Here is a 16,897-nt window from a genome sequence, read left to right as displayed (position 1 = left end):
AATCCTGTGTGACTTCCTTTTATTCTGTGTTATCTAACTTTCCTAATGCTGAAGCTTTATATTTTAAAGGAAAAGCCATATTCTTTCTCAAGTTATTATACAACTCATTTAATTTATTTGGTTTCATTTTCTAAAATTGGATTGTTAATTTGGATTCCAGTTAATTCTTTTAGAACAATATGCAAAATCAAACATTTATAAATACATATATTATGTCCTGTATACGTGAAATTGCTGTTCTTCTAGGCTGGGTTGGCTGATCTTTGCAATACATCTTGAAGGTGGTTTAGGCACGGCCTCAGTCTTAACTGATTCTCTGAACTGTTTCCTATCAGAATCTAAAAAATATATTTTTACCATCTTATATCAAATTGTAAGTTTGTTTGCAAATATATCTACAGGAAAAAACATTTGGTACTTCCCCCCTAGCTCGCCACTACCCTTATAAAATATATGGCTTTCCACATTCCACTCTATTTTAGTGTTTTTCCATAGGCAGTGAAAAGAAACACACTGTCCACCTTTAACATTTTTTTATATAAGCACAGAAACCAGCTTGTGCACTTTCTATAGAATTCCAATGCATATCACGGTAACATAAGTAAGTGCAGTGTTTGTTTTTTTTTTAAAAAAAAAGCAGTCATGATTGATTGACATCTGCATAAGAAAACATAATATGATTATCATACAATACCCATTACAGAATATACAACCATCAGACCTGCAGATATATAAATACACTTTCAGCAACATCAAAGCAATAGTTTTAATCTTATAGACAGCGAATGCATACAGAGTTATTAGAGTAAAATTTTCATCTTGTTTCTCTCTCTTAGAAAGCTCGCTGCAACACAGGAACATACTGCATTTGTAAATGGGCTGCTGGACAGTGCTGTTAAGAAATTAAAGTGAACAAAGTTTGGAAAAATATATATATATATTTATATATGTAATTCGGTTGGTACAAAAGAAGCCAGCTCCTCCGCTGCTGCTCCAACGCTGCCGCTGCTGCTTTCCCGCCCGGCGGCTCCGCTTGGCCGGATCATACGAGGGTTTCTGGGAGGGCGTCGGGGTTGTCGGCAGACAAAAGCTCCCAGATTTGCCACCTCTCCCTTTGCCAGTCGTGCCAGCCGGGCTCGGCGGCGCTTTTCCTGCCGTGCGCGCGCGCCGCCGTGGCGTCGAGGCGAGGCGCTGGGCCTGGCCGCTCGTGCGCGGGGGCGGCCGCCGCGCCGCTCCCCGGCCCTCTGCCCGGTCTCTGGTGCCTCCACAGCGAGTGCAGCGTGGAGGCCACGCTGGGACGCGGCGGCGACGGCGTGGCGCCCGCCTTGGCAGCGCCAGGGTATGGCGGCGGCGGCCTTTCCTTTCGGCAGGAGGCCGCCTGGGCTGCGCTCTGCACGGCGCCCGCCCTCGAGTCACGCTCAGCGAGCTCCTCGGTGCTGCTTAAAGTCAAGTGCCGCTCGGCCGCTGACGGCGACTGCTCTGAGACCCTGCGGCCGCCCGCTTCCGTCTGCGGGTGGCCGCACAGGCGCGACGCAGCAGGATGGAGCTCGCACTCGGGAATGGCGGCCGTGGTTTGGCTCCGACGCATGGCTTGCCGGTTGCTGTCCCATTCGGAGGAACCCGCCTGCCACCGAGGAGCGAACATGGAGAGGTTCCCATGGGAAAGAGAGAACTGCCCGGGCCGCAGCAAGCTGCTTTCGTAGATGTTTCCATAGGAACCTGAGGGGCAGAGCAAGAAAAAGGATATCAGACCACCACAAAACTATCTGCGTGGCATCTTCCAAGCTACCGCCTGTCCCTTGCAATTATTTGCCACAGGAGACTGCGAGGGCTTTATCTGCCCGGTTCTGTGATGACCGGACCTAGAGCAGCAGTCCTGCATCCTCTGGGGCACCATGTTCAGGAGTCCCTAACATTTATGCTTTCAACCACGTCTACTCTCTTATTGGGTGACTTTAGTACTTCACTCTTACATAAAGCCCCTTGGTACTTAATATCTCCCAATCTCTGGAGCAGGAGGATGTATTTTGATCTCCAGCTCCTCTGTGACATGGTGCAGATGGGACAAGAGCAAAGGCAGAAAGGGCCGAGGACTTGTCAAGGCTGCCTTGGCCAGAGGCAGAGCCCCAGTCATCCCATGTCATTATCCCTCCTGTCATTACCACTGCCCCTTGTCATTATTGCCAGCGCTCTCAAATCCCAAGGCTTCTGCCTTACAACGACTTTCAGAACTATTTCAAATATTTTAAGTAATTTCAAAATGGCTTTTTAAATTATCTTGTGACAGTTTGAAATGCTGTTGCGTTTGTATATTATAATCTCTCTAACTTTATTCACTAGTAACAAATGGAGTTCAAGATATTATGTGCAGTCCACACGTGTTTAACACTGGGCAACGTGAATCTCCCATTCGCTTCAGTGGGATTTCTCAAAGCTAGAAATGTGTTTATATCTTTACTGGAGTTGGATTTACAACTTCTATTAAATATCTGACCTGTCATTGCTGGATCTTTGCAGCCACTTTTCAGCGTTGAATGCCAGGTACCCCAGATATCAAAATGATCCTCTGAAACATCTGTATAGCAAAAAGACCCAGAAGAAGATGATTAATCAGTCCCTTTGGAGGCCATACTTAGAAACGTATAAATGGAACAATAAGTTCAAATAAGATAAAGCTTTATGTAAGGCATCAGAGTTAGTAACATATACTAGCATCTACCTTATTGTGCATCTGGCACAAACACACCTAATGTATTGATGTTAATTAGTGCTAAAGGCTTAGAGTCTGTAATGAATTCTGTGAATTCTACATGGACAAGATACCTGAATTTGCTCTAAGTAAGTAAGTAAGTGTAGCATTTTCAAGTCTACTGCCTTGCTGAAGCCAATGACAAAATTTGAACAAGAATAGGAGAATGATGAATAGAAGTTAGTTTGTGTGCTTTTTAACAGAAAGAATGACAAAGTTCTCTCAGGCAGCCCAGCAAGCAAAGAAGATAAATCTACTGTTCCACTGTTGAAAACTTAGAAAAACATGAATGAGAAGGTATGAGTGACTGAAAACAGTCACTGTAAGGTATGCTCTATCTGCCTACAATGTTACTTGGTTCTTACAAGAATGTATTGCTACTTATTCGAGTTTTAATGTAATACACACATTGGGCATTGGTGCTGGCTTATAAGTATTTCATGTCTTCTGCTGATTCCATCTGGCAGTAAAGAGATTTCCTAATTTTTAATGCTCTGGTATGACAGTCATGCATATTAACCAAAAGATGGTTAATCCCTTAAAAATCCCTTATATTATTTTCTGCTCATAACTTTCTAGAAACCTGATCAAATTTCGAAAGCTATTCAAATATTCAGAGCAAACAAATGCCCAGTGGCATTTATAAAACATTTGAAATAATAGTCTAAAGCCCACCAATTCCACAGGAATTTAAGTCCCTAACCAGTACCTCTAAGGCAAAATGGTTTTAAAAGTATCACCAAAAAAGCTATCTATACCTTAAGAAATAAAAGTCTTAGAGTTTGACTCAATATGCATGAATCAAATTATCAATTATTTTGACATCTTTTACTGAAAAGCATCCTGAAGTACTGATAATCTGTCAACTTAAACCATAGTTTTTTATGGACAATAACATGCAGGTGTGCACTACCTATGTATCTATGGAAATTACGGACTAGTATTACTAGCACTAGTATTGCTAGGTGTGTAATTGGTAACGAGTGTAAAGCTCTGGAGCTGTCACCTAAAGTGATGGAGTTGAGATCATCCTTTTCAAATTTGGAAACTTTTAAGTCTCTAAGTCTCACATTTTCCCAAAAACCTCTCAAATGTAAAACCTACTGAGCAGAAATAGTGATAAGCCTCCGCTATGCCTCAAAAGGGCTGAAGAGCAGGATTTGTAGAGTTTTATTTTCCTACAAAATAGCTCCAGCTTCTGAGAAATGCCACATCAAAAGCACCTTGATCACTGGTGGAGTTAGGAAGGAGGGTTGAGCATAGAACTAAGAAAGAAGGAGAAAAAAGGAAGCTGGAATCTTCCTCCAAAGGAACCTTGTCTTGTGAGGTTCTTACTTTACTGCTTCTACATTCCCCATAGATGATATTAGGGAGAAGACACTTTTCAATTATTTTAGACATAAACATCATTCACTGAGAACATTTATATCCATACAGGTAGGATATACTACCTTTTCCAGCCTGCGATGCAGAAGAATTCTCTTTCTTTGGCTGCAAATGACCAACCAGTGTGTACTGTTCAGGTACCTTGTACAGCTTGTCTGGACTGAGGGCAACGTCTTCTTGTGTCGCCACCAGTGAGCGCTCAGACAGTACCGGGGAGTTGTTGTCGTAAGGGGAGACGTCTCCACTTGAAGCTTTGTTGGAGTCTGTGGAAGAATGTCTTTCGCCCGTGGAGTAGGAGCCTTCCGACCGCAGCATCTCCGGGCTCCTGCGAGATTTCGATAAAGAGGATACTGTTAATGAAAGATGCTTTACGGTTACTGCTGCAGGTGCAGTCCGATATTATACAAATGAAAGTAAATACAGAAATATGATCGCAACTGTTGAAATGAAAACACTTGAAGCAATACACGTGAATTTTCTGAGTGAAACTTCTGCCATGAAGTCTAGTGGCCAGCAGAGGCCACTAAAAATCAAAAGATGAGACTATCAAGAAAGGGGGAAAACAAAGCAAAACAAATCCACACAACTTCACAGTGCACCACAGGAAATCAAACAGTGAATCAATTCCTTATGTTACCTTGACAATTTTGCTTGTTGCAACAATAAATCTGAGGATGTGTTAGAGAACATTAGTTAGATGATAAATGGTATGGTAAAACCCCTTTCCCATTCTAAACTAATACACATCACAAAAAGCAGAAACTTAGCTCTTCTTACGCTGTGGGAAGAAATCGGAAACTTAGCTCATCTTAAGCTCTTCTAGAGACATCACAAGGTAAGTATTTTACAGAGGACAGCCATACACAGGATTTCTGATGGTAAACATATGACTGGCTCAATTGACAACATTTTTACCATTTTACTTTTTACATCATTAACACTACAGCCTGATTTTTTGACCTAAAAAAAAAGGCAAAAATTGACCACACCAAAAAGTACTGCCCAGGCTCCCAGAGAAAACTCTCAGTTTTAAAGTGTGTTGGGAAAACGGAAGGTTATCTCTTGAACTTTCTCAGTTTACTACTTAGATAGCAGGCATGCTGAGGAGTCACCGAAGCTCTAAGTGACCATGTAAAAACACTCTAAACAAGCGTATTTTTTTTTCTTATTGGTCCTCCTTAATTCATGTCTTTTATTACTCATCTTTCTTTTCTCTGAACCTTGATCTTGGTTTCTTAGATGCTTATTGGTGGCTTTTTCTTCTCCTGAGTCAAACAGTTACAGGTGATACAACAGGGGCTCATTCTTGTTACGTGTATCAGAAAAAAAGTCGTCCTTCCTCAGAATAAAAAGCAAAGAGAACTTGACCTGAGTGAGCAGCCAAAGCACATAATGTGTTATGGAACAACAGTCCTCTTTCCAGACAAATGAAATAAAACTGAAGAAGGAAAATAAAGAAAATATATGGTGGTAAGACAGCCTAGCCATAACAGACTAAAGACTAAAACACGAATAATGGCAAAACTTATCACCACTTTCACGCTGTTTTTTTATTTTTTCCTGGCAGATTTACATTTGCTATGTCCCCAAATATATGTACCAAACAATAATATTTACATTTTTCAGTATTCCCGCTTTTCTGTATAAAAGCAGCCATAAAATGTGGTGATTGAATTAATTAAGGTTATTCCTAATTAACTACCAGTAAGAAATCTATCCCAGAACTGATCCTGAGCTCTATTGAGTGCCGGTTCACAAAACCAGAGCTGCTATTTCAGCTAAGTAGAGTTGACCTAAGCCTTCCAGTATGGTTAGTACAGTAATGTTAGAGACTTATTAAAAAAAAAAAAAACCCACAAACAACTGTAAACCATGCCTCGACTATGTAAGCACAGGAATGAAGATGTTCACACCTGAAGATGTTTGCAAAGTAAAATAATTTATAAATAGCCACATACTGAACAGTTACTGTCTTTGAAGTATATAAAAGTATAACACATATTAATCTCCTTCCTTGTTTTTCCCTTTTGCCCTAAGTTTTGAAAAAAAATGTGCAGCGCGTGTGAGTTAAAAAGAGAAACATTTGATGCAATGTCTCGGGAAGAGATAGAAGAGTCAAAAAGACCTGAGAGGAAACGGGAGAACTGTTAATATCTGCAGATTTCCCACAAACTTTATGATTCCTTCTCTTCAGTTTTCTCATCCTGTTAGCACACGAACCTGCTTGACACTAGCTGGAAAGCCAGTAACGCATCCACATGGAGATGTCTGCAGTATCACAGCCTAACTATGCCACACAGGGCAAAGGCAGTTATGCCACCATTTAGGCATAGCAAGGTAACACAAGGAATGAGGGGGAAAGGAAATGCAAATGAAATAATGTGGGAACACAAATTTGAGCTTTGGGAAATACTGCATTAACATCTTACCTTGAATGATCTGTTATAGTCTACCTCTTCTCAAGCCAGAGCTCCTGTTACAAATCTACTTAAATGGAAACTGTCAAGTTTTGAGAAGACCCAAATTTTCAACTTCCTAACCCCTCTCATAGCGTCCGCCAGCAAATCCATGCTATTATTTATATATTTCATTATTTCCGCAGTTTTTGAGAAATAAACAGTTTTAAATGAAATAATGTTTGTAGAGTTGACCAGTACTACTATAAGAAACTACCATATGTACAAACAGAATAGAATAGTTTGAAGCCAGAAATTGATCTCATATTTTCATCTCTAAGATACTTATTATTAAAAACATAAAAGATAATTTGCAAAAGACACCATCCCACATTTTTCCAAATAATGAATAAATTCCCACATATTCCGTAAAACAAAACTTCTACATATGCTTGATTTAGACTTTGAGTTCATTAGCAAATGGTTATTTCCTAAAATTCAAAATTAACCTTCCCCTGGGTAGCTGTGGGATACTCCATCTATGCATAGGAGAAAAAAAATACATTTCATGAATAAAGTCAGATCATGGCCTCCTCAAAGTATAATATAAGATTATGTATTATTAAACATGAGAAATGAGAAGGCAGGGTAAAATATTTTCTCTGGGTTATGAACTAGGTTAAGGATAAAAAAATTGGCTACATAACTGGATAAAGAATAAAAACTGGCTTCAGACTGCAAGCTTTGAAAATCACTGAAATAGTCTATGCTGCATTTGCTCAAAAATACTACTTCAAACTCCAAACTAATACTTAGACTCAAATGAAGGAATCTTTGTAACTGGCATCCTTCTGAATTTATGCTATCCACCACAGTCTACTAGCATGGGTGAACTGCAAAAATGTTAATAATTACTTCTACTGAGGATATTCCTGTGTTTCTACTGGCATCATTGAAACGGGAAAATCCTTTTCGGTTTTGGCTGATTCCTGCTTTACCTTAGGGCTTCTCTGAGGGAAAACAGTTTTGCAGTACAAGAGGCAACTCACAGAATGCAACGGCTTGGCAGCATGCTGAAGCAATTTCAATTTCCACGTATATTTGCAACAAACGTGCCAGCAGCAAAATAAAATATTACAGAGTTATTATATTATTATGTGGCAGTTACCCAAGCAGGATAGAAGCCTCTGTGATTCAGGGAGCCTTTGCAGCTTGAAAACTTTGTGTTCACACATACGATATGCCCTACTATATGGCCTCATCTTTGTGCCACAGGTTAGGATGTATTAAAACCCATCATCGCCACCGAAAAGCACTTGAAAAATCTCCGATTTTGAAACACATTTACTCTAAGAGTAAATCTACTCACTATGATAAACAACAAATAATCATAAGAAATAGATTTATTTTGTGGTGGTTTAAAGATGCTTTACCTTACAGCTGGAACCCCCAATTTCCATTGTCATCAAGCCAACATATGAGAAAGTTGGGAACATCATTCACAAAAGCAGACTTTACAACTGCTGTCAATAGCAATTAGTACTTTACCATGACTGACTTCCATTAATTCCCTGACATATCATTCATGATGCTCAACTCTCAAGAGAACTGGAGGATAATGTACATCTGATTTGCTTTACTTTGAGCAGGAAAAGCGATTGCATTTTTTAGTAGATTGGAACCAAGAGGGCATTTGTAATGGCATCAGAAGCTGAGCTGTGAAGGCAACTGAGGAATCAGGACTTTCAGAAAAATTAGAATGAGAAAAAAGTCCTGAAGCTATTTCCGCACAATATGTTACGAATAGCTTCTTTTCTGATAGAGATTGTCTCAAGACTATATAAAGTTTTCTATTTCAGGAATCCAAATTTGGAATCTAATCTTGAGCACATGATCAGCAAAATCCCATGAGTAGTACAGATGTGTTTGAAGGCTCATTTTATGAAAGTTTGGCAAATATCTCCTTGTCCTCAGCTGCCTCCCACTTCTTACAGGAAAACTAACACACACACACACACAAAAAAAAAAAAAAAAGTTGAATGAAACAAGAAAATTGAGAGTATATCCTGCAATGGATTTATCTCTTAAGAGTATCACACTTTTAGCAATAAGACTAAACAAGAGTCTCTATGATTGCCTAGCACATCTTAATCAAGAAGTTGCAATTACAGGGAAAACATACTCCATTAACATTAAGAATAAATAAGTTACATGATAACAGAGAAGAAGAAAAAATGATAGTTTTTCCTATCTCAGTGACATTTTAATCTGCCCATTACTGAAAGAACAATAAATGGGTACTAGAGTAGCTATAGGTTCCCATTTGGTTTAGCAATCTCTTCTTACAAAAACTTTTTTCAGTTGTTTCAGTTGTAAGGTCCATTTTCTCCAGTAGGGATGCACAGTAGATGAAAAGTCAGGAAGCTCAGGGAAGAGTCATTTAACTTAAGAGACTACTCTGAACTGGATCATCTAATAAAAATCTTTACATCCACAGCGGCTTGTGACATAAATTTATGCTCGATTAGTACATGTATCCATGTGTGAGACCATTACTTATGTGTCTCCATATTATATCAATGGTGAAACCTAGCATGAAGTTCTTGATTGGTTTGAGCTTAAATAACGTGGTCATGCCAAGCCAAGGGCTTACACAAAGAAGCCTCTACAGAGCCTCTACATATTTATTACCATATACCATATGATCTGCGGTCTTGCTCCTAATCATGTTTGTAGCCCATGGCAAATGTGAAACAAGTGTGAAAATAGGAAAAAGTAATCCTAATTATCCTGAATTTACTGTGAACTAAATATGCACACATGGATAGTTTTGTCAGAGATAATCTAACTGAAACTACTTTGTCTAAGAAAATACACACGATTACCACAGATCAGATGATATGCGATAATTTGCAACTGCACATTACGCGCTCATGTGGTTAAGCCAATAGACCAATAAAATCCTTTACAACACAAAATACATTCTGCAATTTTTTCAGCTTTCATAATTAAATAAGGCTTTTCCCCACACACAAGGTAATTACACTATTTCTTTCATACCTTTTCCTGTAAAGCTAGGCACACTATTATGTTACATCCAACTGTATCATGTTCAGAGGAAGAGAAAAAAATATATAGATAATAGATGGCATAAATTCAAATTTAATTGTGTTCTGAACATGCTGGACACTTTCCACACACAGGAAGACAAAACCCAATCTGCACCAGAGAGTTTAGAGTCTTAGAAAGTGCTTTAAAATCATTTAAAGCCACCTTGCCAAATTTTATGATTTTAGGGTCTGGTATATTGGGTCTCGCTAGGATAAAAGATATGACTTCTGTGTCCTGTGAGAAAACCAGGAATCCTGTTAATCCAAATGTACAAAGTCATAGCATTAAGGCACAGGGGTGTAGGCATACACACACCGTACACAAAGTGAGAATATATTATGTATCATAACTGCAATAATGACTGGTGTGATTTTCCTTCTCCTTTTATCTTTCACAAAGCACATGATTAAACAAGGGCCAAAGACTCTCTGCATCCCTTCTGTTGCAGCAGTCGCATGTTTCCAATGTCCTGCGTTGTCAGAAGTGTGTAGAATAGGAGGAGAACAACAAACTAGCCGTGACTGTGTTAAGGCACTCTGGGGTGTGTTTCAAGGACACTACTACAAGCCTCCTGTAACTGAAGGCACAGGATAGCAACAAACTGAAGACATGAACCAGCAGATCACTAGAGTACATCCTGTCAGATAATAGTGCACTGAATAGTTTCTATGTACATGTAATTCTGTGTTCTCTGCAGTGGAATGCAAGCTTTTCTTTGAATCGGGAAACAAAGTTTTTCTTTAGAAAACACTGTACAAGAGTCATAATTTCTTTGGCAGAGTCAGTGTAATGGGGAGCATATTTCTACTCCGCTATGGAGTGTGTAAGAGCTGCGGAAAACGAGAACCTTTTGAACACTTCCAGTGGGAGATAGAAATTCCCAGTAGAAACACAGATGATGAAAAAACAGATTACTCACGATGACTGGGAAGCTTTCCTTCTCAACAAATAGTCCACAACATCCGGGTCAGTCTCTAACAAGCTAATAAGCACTTCATTCTGTAGGTCAGGGGAAACCTATGGAGACAACGTAAAATATTTAATTAGAGATTAATATTCTTTCATATATATTCATCACTTAGTGTGAAGGACCAAACAAAAGTGCATTTATAGATAGTATATTAAAATATACTAAATATTTCTTCATCTTGAATCTTTACTTGGCCTCCTTATTTGACAGCTTTCTAATGTACGTGCTATGGAGATAAAGTCTAAAAAGACTTGATTGCTTCAACTGGTACAGGACACGGCAACATCTCCCTGGCCAGGGAACAGGAACAGCGCTCCAAAACCACTCCAAGTGAGTTTGGGCTTGCAGCCGCATTTTACGTGAGTCTCATAGGTTCTTAAATGGGTTTGTCTCCATCACACTGTAACATTCAGCTCACTCTTTACAAGACTGAAACAGATGAAACCCTCTAGAAAACTTGAACTAACAAACAGCCCAGGTTCACCTATGATGGATGGAACTGGAGGCCCAACCGTCTCAGTCATCAACTATGCCATCTGCTTCTGGATGCAATCTGTCAGAATCTAAATCTCTTGACCTTCAGGTCACACTGCACGGTCCATTTGTTCTCTCTGACATTTACTGGGAAATAGGAATAGAATTACTAATAGATTCCTCAGGGGAATACCTTGGTTTGGGAGGTATTTAGGGAGTTAAGTTACAGATTGGGCACATTTTTAAAAGAGAGGAAATAATTTGGAACTAAATTAAGATACGCAACATTTAATTCAAATTGATCCAAAATCTCTATGAAAAATATGTGCAACCAGCTATGACTTTTTGTCTTCCATTTTATTTGGCACCTAAGCTGGAAAAATATCTTACAGATGGGCATTTATATACCAGTCTTTAAATAAATTATCTTCTTTTTATAGGAACACATTTTTGGAAACCTGTCACCCTGTGACTTCTCAACTTAGACAGCCTTTCTGTAAAATGGAATTCACTCCAGATAAAATTTGAACGTAAACCAGAGTTCATGTCTTTCTGTGCAGAACTCACTATCTAGATTAGCAACAAGATGCTAAACATGTAAGAATATACTAAATGGATTTTTTCAGCAAAATATTTTTTCATTATTTTAAAAAGGTCCTCTCTTCTACATATACGCAATGAATATGAAAAAAAGTTTCCGCACACTGAGGACATCTGAGAACTCAAAGCATACACTTAGATCAAGTTACAGGGTTTTTTATTTGAACGCACAGGGCCATTTTAGTCTATGATTCCTCAACTGCATTCTTATTGATGGTCTTGTGGCTAGCTGGTGGGGTTTGAGTTTCTTTTTGTGGACAATTTACTCCTTACTTACTTACCTAACTTACAAATGTAGAAGTAATATACTTGTAATTTTAAACTTATAGGGAACTCCTATAAGAGTATTTCTGGAAGATGTTACAGAGCTTCAATAATCCCTCACCTGGAAGTGGTGGTTAAATAGAAGGATGAAAACTTGTTTAATGGACAGAAGAGTAAGGACACAAGGGAAAGCAAGGCACTGCTGAAATAACAGTTGCTGCAGCTGCCAAGAACATCCTGGGACTGATCAGAGGCTTCTGGATAGGCCCAAGTTGTATGGGGTGGAGGGGAGGAGGCATCGTGAGATGTGGGTGCTATGGGGGACTCACAGCTGGGCACAAAACAAGGGACCCTTGACTCCCCATCTCCCCCTCCAACCTCCTTGGTGCTACTCAAGTGGGACAGAAAGGCAGCCTGCAACGGCCTCCCCATTGGGTGTCCCCCAGAGCCATTTCCAAACAAACGTAAGAGATTTAAGGCAGTTCATAATGCTGTGTCCTTGCAACAGGGCTTCCTTTGGGAGCTGGGAGATGTAAATGTATGACTGAGCTGCTGAATGTATAACCATAAGCCCTTTTTCTCTCCATACTCCATGCCAAGGCCAAACCAAAGAGAAAAAGTATGTATGTGGCTGAGTTCTGCCTCTCTCTATAAACTGCTTGGCTCTTAGTTTAGAGCCTGGCAATAAATATCCCTTTGTGCATTCCCGCACAGCATTTTTATGCATCCCTAATACTCACTGTAATTCATAGGAATTGGAGAGGGAAGTCCTGAACAGCAATGAAGCAAGACAGGAATCCATTTGCTCTGCTAAATCCACATGTTTACGTATCGCTGATGTTAATGAGAATTGCTTAAATTCATTTTACAAATATAAACAGCCCCTGCTAATCTGGGTTCTTCTGACAAACACCACCTTTCTGACCCACCAATAAATCAGAATTGTTCTGATGTCTGTGGGCTAGGCTATATAATACTTCCCAATTTCCAAAGTTTTATTTCACAAAAAAATGTGGCCCCAGTTTCCTTGCTGAAGTCTGTCAAAGTTTTATAACTTTCCTCCAACACATAAATAACAGAAAACAAAACAAACAAATAATATATCGTAGGTTATAGCTGCAGCTGAATGCTCCAGTCCAGATGTTTCTCTTTTTGTAAGTAGTACAAACTTCAAGTATAAACAGCGGTCCTGGCTTGGCCCCACTCTTTTGGGTTTTGGAAACAACTTACTGCTGCCTGATTTCACATGATTACTTTTATTACAAGCAAATGTACAAATCTTTTCCTATCAATGCATAAATCATCAAAGGAATTGTCTTCAGAATATGAAGTCTCCCTTTGCTGCTTAACAAAACACTAAAGTTGAAAGTATACACTGATAGAAGCTTTATGAAGCATTAACTAGAAGCAACTTCACACCATCATACATATCAAGCATCGTGGCTGAGTCTGGACATCAATCCAGAAGGCAGGCTTTGCTAAGCTGTTTTTCAAAATTATGGCATTGAGAAGAGCCAAAGTACCCAGAGATGCTCAACTGTTGGACATACACTGCGCTTCAGTGTATTCCAGCTCTCTGGAGAACATCTGAGTTAGTTAGGTTTGCCTTTCTCTCACATGCGGCTAGTCACTTGCATTGAAATCTATGTCCAAAGATTTTAGCCTATCATCTCAGCACTCTGAAGAAGCTACTCCAGAAAACAGAATAAAACTTCTTCTATCTCTCCCCCACTATATGCAAACTTCAGATAATAATCCAAGCACTGAAGAGGTAGAGGGATCAATTTGTCACAATTAAGAGTCCATATGTAGGTAAGTCTAATCCTAAGACCCATCCTTTCTGAAAGTCTTCATGTGTGCCTATAAGCATATGTGCTGAGATGAGGCTGCTCTAGAAAATGTTTGTAAAGAGAAATTAAAAAAAAGAATACTTCATATATTCTTAATAAAGTATTATTTTAAACTTGCTGTAAAAAAGCTATCAATGCTAGCCATACACTTCTTAGAAATTCACACAAACAAAAAAACTATGTTACTTTTTTTTTCTTGCTGTGGAAGAAATAATAGCACCTATTTTTTTCCCAAACTGTGAGAAGCATTAAAAAGAAAAAAAAAAAAAAAAGATTTCTGAGTATCTCTCTGGAAAAAGAATGAAAATAATGCAAAGGATATAATGAAAGAGAATACAGTGTGAAGGAAAAGACAAGAAAACCACAAAGTTCATCTGAGGCTAAAATCAGGCTCAACAGACAGGGCTTAGGACATCTTTCTTTTTCCTTCTGAAATCTGGGAGGCACTTTGTCCTTACACAACAATATCTGCCAATCCTAAATGCCCACAGTCTACACTTGTCTATTTGCTGCTCCTGATTTTCTAGTACCAGGTTTTGCTACAGCACCAAAGTAGAGCAGCTCAGAGCAGTCTTCATTTTTCCTCTGGCTTTGGGAACTGATCACGTTCATATGACATCCAGTGCTGTTTAGTTACAAGATGCAACAAACCAAACTATCTAACTTGAAGACCTAAGTTTTTGTTACAAAATTTATGTCTACTAAAGAAAGACAAGATGGTACCCACCACTAAGTCTGATTAGCCTTTGCTACCTCAGAAGAAGGCACTTTCTGCTTCAGGCACAGATTACTAATAATTTTATAGACAATGCCATAGATAAAGTCATAAAAGATAGGGCACCAGGTTCAATTAAGCTGCGTCTTCATCAGCATCAGGCAATAGCACATAGAAATTATGTGGAAAAAACACACCCAGGTTCAAAGTCATCTCCCCTTACACGAAGAGCTTTCTCCCTTCAGCCTGAGAACAGAACCCAGGAACTACATGGGTTCACTCTTTACTCTCCCTGTGCACCCACAAATAAGAGAGCTTTGATTTTTCTCCTCATGCAACCAACAAGAAAGTCACTGACTAAGGCCACCACTCCTTACATTAACTAAATATCTTATTGCCCTGAGCTCTCCTAGCTTCTGAAACTGAGAAGTGAAAGAGCATTTTCAGTATTTTCTTTGAAGCTAACTAAGCAAGGCTGGTTGAGTACACAATTCATTCTGGTCAAGATGCAAGTATCTGTTTTTGATATTATTCCTTCCTGCAAAGCATTCTGCTTGATATAAGGGTATTTTGCTTGCTTACTAACCCTAATCACCACACATTTAACATAGTTAAGCACAGTTTTTCATCACACTATTTTAGTAATAGCTACGTATTTCCTCATTTTAAGTCTGAAAAACATAGGAGATAACATGAAGAAGCATCCACCTACCATGAAAAGGGCTTCAGAGTTCTCAATCATCTTTTGTACAACAGCTATGATAGCAGTACTCTCTTCAGCTCTAGCTGAACTCTGAACTGTGAATTCCTTGTCTGTAGATTTCTGCTTGTGCAGTAGGTTAGGGCCAAAGATAGTAGCCAGGTTGAGAGATGTCATTTTGTTCCCAGTAATCTAGAAAAGAGAGTAGTTTAAATGAGCGCGTCTGATGTATACAGATGTATACAGATGTATATACACACAAGGAGAATATCTGGCAGATGGTTCATTCACAAAAAACAGAAATATGTGTTGGGTCAAACAGAAAACGAGCAACTTTTATAAATGTTGGAACACTTTGTACATCTCTACAATAAGCATCATGAATTTTCTACAGACATTTACAAATGGACCAGAATAGCAGAGGGTGAAAACGCTCCCTGCTCTTAGTCCCCTGAACTGCAGCAGTCACATACTTCACCCGAAGTGAAGGGCATTCAGGAAATGCCCTTCCTAGTTCACTATGCCAACTCATTGCTGCCTCTTAAGACCAAATACTGAAAGTGCTATCTTTTTTAAATAATACTGATGATTACAAATACAGCAATGCAAAGCACAATTTTCTCCCTTTGAGAAGTTAAACAGTTTGATAATTGAGGAACACACGTTATTTTCATTAGTATTTTCTTAGGTTTTTTTGTTTGTTTCCCAGAACATGACAAATGTTTGGTTGGGTTTTTATTTGTTTATTTATTTATTTTACTTTCTTCTCCTTTTACAACTCTGCACTCAAAGAAGCAACGACTTGGGAGGACTGAGAAGGCTGGTACAAATATTAGACTAGACAGACATGATCTGAAAAATAGGTAGTACAACATATTTTAAATCAAAATTTTCATTGTCAAATTTGTCATGATAATATTTCTTTTTTGCTCTTCTGCTACTCTTTTAACATGGCAAAAAGCAAGGGTCACATGGTTCCTCTCTGCATCTCTACTTGGTTGCTATTCTGGGAATGCAGAAGAAGTTGCCAGCAGTTTGACTATATAAGACTCCGAGTGAATTTCAGCTGTTGACAATACTTCTTGCAGTCTTTTAAAGAAAAAAAAAAACTACAAGCCATTTTTCACTTGTTTCAGTTACATTTGAACTAATTAACTAATTAAAAAAAAACAGTACAAAATAAAAAGTACAAAATAAAAGAGGTAGGAAAACAGCACATCAACAAATGACTAGCTCAAAATCAATCTCTTCAAGCAATATTTTAATTCTTTTGTTGCTGGCTGAATTTAATTCATTTATTTTTTGCAGACATGAACTAGACTGTACAGAGACATTGGTAAAATCAGTTCGTTGTTTTTTGTTTTAAATCGGTGGGTCCGTGACATAGTCTTGGAAAGATACCTGCGCTAAGCGAGTTGTCAAAACAAACGTGCCAGCTCTCAGCCGAGAGATTCCTCACCGTGCGGCTGGGAGCACGGCACTCTCCCTGGCTCATGCACCACCAGCATCTGGCTTTAACGGGAACAAGGCCAGTGTCCCAAGCCACCATGGATGCGTAGGCCCGGGGAGCCAGGAGCCTGCCAGGGGCAGCCTCTGGCTGTGCCTGGATCTGCATCCGCGAAGGTCTGCACCAACAGCGAGTCTCCTCTTAAGGGCAGCCTCGGGGCATCCCTTAAAAAATG

The 16,897-nt window shown here is 39.2% G+C and overlaps 1 protein-coding gene across 1 annotated transcript in view; it reads right to left on the bottom strand.

Annotated features, from left to right (window-relative positions):
* Positions 1-1,028: 1,028 nt before the first annotated feature.
* The window catches only part of ARHGAP6 (Rho GTPase activating protein 6), a 308,402-nt gene continuing 292,533 nt past the window's right edge, over positions 1,029-16,897 (bottom strand). Inside the window, exons 9-13 of the mRNA XM_088520229.1 lie at positions 15,228-15,407; positions 10,562-10,659; positions 4,201-4,460; positions 2,495-2,575; positions 1,029-1,719 (exon numbers count right to left, since the gene is read on the bottom strand). Coding sequence (XP_088376355.1) covers positions 1,043-1,719; positions 2,495-2,575; positions 4,201-4,460; positions 10,562-10,659; positions 15,228-15,407 — 1,296 coding nt within the window. The 3' untranslated portion in view covers positions 1,029-1,042. The remainder of the gene's footprint in view (positions 1,720-2,494; positions 2,576-4,200; positions 4,461-10,561; positions 10,660-15,227; positions 15,408-16,897) is intronic.

The sequence above is a fragment of the Tinamus guttatus genome, unplaced genomic scaffold (genome assembly GCF_059628265.1).
Source record: "Tinamus guttatus ecotype Peru unplaced genomic scaffold, ASM5962826v1 Tinamus_guttatus_pri_ptg000083l, whole genome shotgun sequence".
NCBI classification, from domain to species: Eukaryota; Metazoa; Chordata; class Aves; order Tinamiformes; family Tinamidae; genus Tinamus; species Tinamus guttatus.
Note: the sequence above shows the minus strand (reverse complement) of the source record. Positions and strands in the feature narration are given on the sequence as shown.